The sequence below is a fragment of the Pinus tabuliformis genome, chromosome 4_1 (assembly GCF_031772625.1).
Source record: "Pinus tabuliformis cultivar Carrire ecotype Pingquan chromosome 4_1, CPIR1, whole genome shotgun sequence".
Taxonomy (NCBI): domain Eukaryota; kingdom Viridiplantae; phylum Streptophyta; class Pinopsida; order Pinales; family Pinaceae; genus Pinus; species Pinus tabuliformis.
The window spans coordinates 506,258,651-506,264,454 of NC_142303.1; the positions used below are offsets into that span (position 1 = coordinate 506,258,651).

General features: G+C 31.1%; 1 protein-coding gene across 2 annotated transcripts; it reads left to right on the plus strand.

Moving 5' to 3' along the window:
* Nucleotides 1-301: 301 nt before the first annotated feature.
* Nucleotides 302-4,426, plus strand: LOC149176763 (protein TIFY 3-like). Of its 2 annotated transcripts, XM_089423182.1 has the most exons (6): nt 302-412; nt 1,741-1,849; nt 1,961-2,060; nt 3,310-3,454; nt 3,944-4,001; nt 4,134-4,426. In XM_089423182.1, exons 2-6 carry the CDS (start codon nt 1,821-1,823, stop codon nt 4,255-4,257), a joined length of 456 nt encoding a protein of 151 aa, XP_089279308.1. In that variant the 5' UTR covers nt 302-412; nt 1,741-1,820; the 3' UTR covers nt 4,258-4,426. The 2 variants fall into 2 exon arrangements, with proteins under 2 accessions (XP_089279308.1, XP_089279309.1); XM_089423183.1 differs by lacking the exon at nt 302-412 and having other exon boundaries at nt 1,729-1,849.
* The last annotated feature ends 1,378 nt before the right edge of the window (nt 4,427-5,804 follow it).

The following is a 5,804-nucleotide window of genomic DNA, read 5'->3' on the forward strand; positions in this document are numbered from 1 at the left end:
TCTTTTCTTCTCTGCCTGTCTCTACAGCCCAGAGTTCTTTCCCCTAACCTCTCTTTTTCCTGGAAACCCTTCCAGTTAGAGTAGGTAGTTATTGTTAGTTTGTTAACTAACTTTCTTTCCCAGTTACCATTTGGGAATTCAAATACTTTCATAAGTAATTCTTTTAATCATTACTTTAGTGCACATAAAAAAAATCAACAGAATATTCTCAAAAAGAATTCAATCCTTCAATATCATTCTAACTCAGTTTTTACTGTAGTAGCTTTAATAATTACATTTTTACGGGGTCATCACACACTAAAAGCAGGGAGGAGGAGAAGAAGCCGCCGATGGAAGTAAATGAAGCTTAATGGATACAACACAGAGGTGAGCCAAGCAGGGGCCAAGGCTGATGATGAATGTAATTGATCAGGTAATTGTTGCAGTGGTGAATTTAATAATAACAATTTTATTATTTTACAATATTTTTAGAATGGGATAAAAGTAATATTATTGTTAGATTTTATATTTTCATACAAATAAAAATCGTTTTTTTCGGATTAATCATATTATTAAGATTTGATGGACTTTTCGAACCAATTAATATGGTTCATTGTCTTATAAAGAGTTAAGACTTTCCGGTGAGATGTAATTGCAAGTGTTGGACTTTCTGGTTAGATGTAATTGCGAGTGTTGGACTTTCTGGTTAGACATGAAACCATAAGTATGCTTTGGCTTTGTGAAGAGATGACTTTACTTAAAATTAGGGGCATTGAATTTTAAGGCCTAAATATATATAGATAATTATGTGCATTTAAAAGTCAAAGAAAATAAATAGAAATAATTGTCAATCTAAAGCAAAGAAATAGAAATAGTTGTTAGGTTGGAAAATTTCTAGTTTTAATTTTAATTTTTTATTTTGACAAATTCTAAATTAACAAATTTAGAAAGTTAATTTAGAACAATGATTTTTGTATTTATGTATTAGATAGGAATTTTGGAAAAGTAAGTTTTGAATCTTAAAAATCAGCTTAAATTTAGGTTTTTGGAAGGAAGAGAAAATGTGGATTTTTTTCCTTTTTTTATTGAACTATAGTTATAAATTTCTTATATTATCTAGAGTTATTACAAATTATCTAAAACTTTTGGAGGAAAAAGAAAATATGAATTTTTTCCTTTTTTTTTGGGTTGAAATGTAGTTTTAAAGTAGTTATATTATGCAGAGTTATTAGAAATTATTCAAAACTTAAAATGAACTAGAAAGAAATTCATCAGAATATTTCATAGTTAGAGGAAAGAAAATATATGTATACAATCGAAATTTTTCTGAATCGAATTGGAATCTGAATTTGAATTCGAACTTGGTAACTATGATCTAAAATTAACACTTAAGCATTAGTTATTAAATTAATTAAAATAATATAACTAAATCAATAAAAATAATATCTGTTTATTAACTAACGGTTGGAAATTACTAGTTATAACTATATATTAATTAAAATAATATTATTAATATTAAAAATGATATTAACCTAGATACTAAATTGGATGCGTTGAGTAATTTTTTCATTTCATTTTTTTTTTTACCGAACTAAATCGAGCTTAAACTCGATGAGTTACCTAGAAGCTCGACCGATGATTCGTTTTACAGCTTGATGGTTAGCCCAAATAATAACTTGGATCTGTTGAGCAACTTCAATAATTCCCAATTGAAGTTGGGATGATTTTTGAAGAGAATAATTATTTCCATTCATTGATTAGGAGTCTTGGAGGTACTAAGCGCCCAGTTTCAAAATTACTTCATCGGCTGATCCCCAGTCCTTGGAGGATTAGAGAACAAGATGTCGTCAGATAGAGACGGTTGTTCAAGGTCTGTTACTCGTTTTAAGTGGGTAATAGTAGTGGGTACAGTTAGTGTTTTTATTTTCAGCTACTTCTTGTGATCGTGGGCTAATGGGTTCATTTACTTTTTTCATTCCAGACCTGTGGCGGCCACGATTCCGGGCAAGCAATCTGGTGCGCAGTTGACAATTTTCTACGGTGGAACGGTGAACGTTTATGACGGTATTTCTGCAGATAAGGTAGGGGGATTCACAGAGTTTAATCAATAGACTAAACTTTTTTTTGGTTGGAAATTTTGGAAAGAAATTGTGATAAGGTATGGAGATCAGTATAATTTATAATTTAATTAATAGAAAAATAGTTTTTTATTTGGAACAAGGTGTAATAAGTGAAATTGTTGTTTTTGTTATATAGAAATGAGTATTAAGAATTTTATTTAATTATTTAATAATTGTTGAATTTAGGTTTCTGTGATTTATATCAAATTTATTGAGAAATGTTTTCAGCCAAAATTACAAATTTTGTGGACTATTTCTAACCAATAAGTATAATTTATTCTCATAAACCACTTCTCAATAATTTGATGTGATTTTGACTAAAAACATTTCTCATATATTTCCTAATTATTAAAAAATAAATTTCAATATTAAATTTAATATTGAAAATTTTAATATTATAAACTTAATATCATAAATGTTAATATTCAATTTAATATTACAAACTTTAATACTACCAATAATATTAAATTCAATACTAAAATTCCAATATAAAATTTTAATATTATAAATTTAATATTTAACTTTATTATTAAACTCAATATTATAAATTTCATATTAAAAACCCGGTAACAATAGAGCAATTGACAATAATTTTCTATGATAGAACAAAAATTATAAATTCAATATTTAACTTTATTATTAAACTCAATATTATAAACCTCATATTAAAAACCTGGTAACAATAGAGCAGTTGACAATAATTTTCTATGGTGGAACAGTGGAGTGTATGAGGATATATATTCTTGCCGATAATGTATGGCCATTCACTGAGATTAATTAATAAAAAGAAATGGTTTTTTGGGGTTGGAATATGGTGATATAATTTGGAATGAAATTGTGATAAAGTATGGAAATGAGTATAATGTTTTTTTTGGGTGATTTAGAGGAACTGTTGCCGGTCAAGTAAGTAACTACCAGTAAGCTTTTGGACTATGATATGTCTTCCTTCTAGTAAGAAATTCGAAACTAGATCTTTCAGAATTTCAATAATTTCACATTTTTTGAATTAACCAATTAAATTACTCACAAATTAACATAATTTAATTAATAAAAAAAAATAACAAATTATGATTTATTTTTTCCCAAAAAAATAAATATTCGATAGATAAATGAATTCAATAACATGAAAAACTTCCCCCACACTTAAACTCCCAATGTTAAACCACTTAGATTTCGTTTATCTAAATTTTAACTTTGTATGCAATCCCAGGCCCAGGACATAATGTTCATGGCGAAAGGTGGAAACTATTTGAATTATTCATACACTCAGCTCAAAATACAATTTCCTGTCATGAAGTTATCGGAGGGATCAGGAATCCACAGCCACCAATCTGCAAGCGGTAAGGTGCTCACTGGTAGGTAGGACCAGGGCCTGCAGTTTTCATGCTCTTCATTAATTTGAGGTCAATCCGGTCTCCACACAGCTAAATCTGATGTACTTTTTTCACACCGGTTGAATATACAGAAGATGATTAAGAAAGTGGAATATGCAGATGAGTAATAGATACATATTAGCGTAATTTGATAAGTGGTCAAATTTAATTTTTATAAATTTATGGGTTTTTTTTTTCAAATCCTTTAGGAGTTAGAAATTCTATTTCAAATTTAGTGTGATTTACTTTTGAGATGCAATAGGAACAAATCTATTAGGAAATTTTATTTTCGAATCTTGTAAAAACTCTCTAGAAAAATCAAATTTAGAAAAAAAAAAATATGTGAAAAGAGTTTTATGGGAAAAATTAAATCGACTAGAAATTTTGTAGGATTTTATTATCAACCTCGACCCTGTAATTAGTATGTTGATAATCCCCTTCATGTCATTTTGTCAATGGCATGATGAACAGATCTTCCAATAACGAGGAAGCATTCTCTGCAACGTTTCCTAAAGAATCGCAAGGAGAGGTATCTTAACCACTTCCATAACAATATTTGCTTTCTGCAATTTGTTTTCTAATGATTTTTCAGTTCTCCCTGCTATGAAACTCGCAACTAAAATCTAAAATGAAAATTGTTATCTTGTTCTGCGTCTTGCAGGCTGAATGCAAAGGCAAAGGCAAAGTCTCCATATACGACATCTGAAACAAATAATCCCAAGCCTCCGCGATATCCATCATCATGGTCTTCAATAATATCGCTCTCAAATTCTACTCCAACATAATCCCATTCTTCCCCATGAGAATCCCTCCAATATCTTACGAAACATTTGTTTTTTTGCAATCTGATATACGCTTCCACTTTGTAATCTTGCTATGCCATGGTATAATGGCCGCCTGTAAAGCTCCGTGACTCACGACCAAGTAATGCAAATATTTGAATGGAAACAACTACGTTTGTTGCAGTGAACAAATGCATTTTTCTGTAAAATCAATTAAATGTGTGTGTGTGTTTATGAATTGCTTCACTTCTCCGGTCGTATTATGACTCTTTGTAAATAGTAAATAAAGGTTGTTCAATTTCTTAATTTGACTCCAGATTCCGTGAATATATTAAAATCCAATAGATAGAAGAGGGTTAGGTCCAAAAGTTTGATGTGAGGTAAAAAAATTGGTCATCTGATTTGAAAGATAAATAAATAACTAGGTTAATCGTGGATTGGGTGCTTATTATTTTGAAAGTTTTGTTCGAGGGCGAGTGCAAGGAGTTTGTGTAACATCTCCATACAGCTACAGCTAATAAATTTTTTTTTTTCATGGTTTAATACATGGGTTGGTCGTTACCGAGGGTAATTTTCGGGAAGGTGGCCCGCACAGTCTAAGTACTCTATGGCACCAATTAATTTTTGGTTTAACATACAGCATACAAGGAAAAATATTTCATATGGTTGCATTGTTAGATTTTGGTGCAAATATTAACATCCTTAATATCAAAAACATTCTAGCCAAGTATTGGGTTTCGGGCGAGAGAGAGGTAGTAGGCCTTGGAAACAGGAAACTCCAATATGAAATTCCCAGAGCTTCATTATGTTTTGATACTCATTGTGTACATATGAAATTTGCTATAGCAGACATTCGTGTTGACTGTATATTAGGAAATGTTTTTCTAGCTGTAGTAGAGTCTCATGGCTCAGCCAGGCTAAAGGGAGGGAGAGCTGGCTACTTCATTTCCATTCCTACATCAAAAGGCAGAAGAAAGAAAATTGAACTCCCTTATGTTTCAAGTCCAAGGATTTCAACAATGGTTCAAGCCATGCAAAAACTGGAAAAGGCAGAATCTCAATTAGCAGATCTCAAAGATCTGAAAGGCACACTAAGGGTTGAAGAACAGCTAAAATTGCCCCAAGTCAAAAGAAAAATCCAAGATCTGAAAGAAAAATTGGAAGAAACATGCTGCTCAGAAGATCCAAATGCTTTCTGGCATAGGAGGCAGCATACTATCAAGCTGCCATATAAAGAGGGATACACTGGAAAACCCTGCAAGAGCAAAGCCATCCCAATGAGCAAAGAATATAGGGATCTTTGCCAAAAAGAAATCCAGCGATTGCTTGATAGAAGACTGATCAGAGAATCCAATAGCCCCTGGAATTGCTATGGATTCTATGTGAATAAGAGAGTTGAACAAATTAGGGGGATTCCCAGACTTGTTACAAATTATAAACCTCTAAATTCAGTTCTAGCCGATGACACTTATCCAATCCCACACAAAGGAGATTTGATCAGAAGGATTGCATGTGCCAAGATATTTTCAAAATTTGATCTAAAAACAAGA

Coding starts and splice junctions, on each gene's coding strand:
- LOC149176763 (XM_089423182.1), top strand. CDS start 1,821: ATGTCGTCAGATAGAGACGGTTGTTCAAG. Junction 1,850..1,960: donor GATAGAGACGGTTGTTCAAG/GTCTGTTACTCG, acceptor TTTTCATTCCAG/ACCTGTGGCGGCCACGATTC. Junction 3,455..3,943: donor AAGCGGTAAGGTGCTCACTG/GTAGGTAGGACC, acceptor CATGATGAACAG/ATCTTCCAATAACGAGGAAG.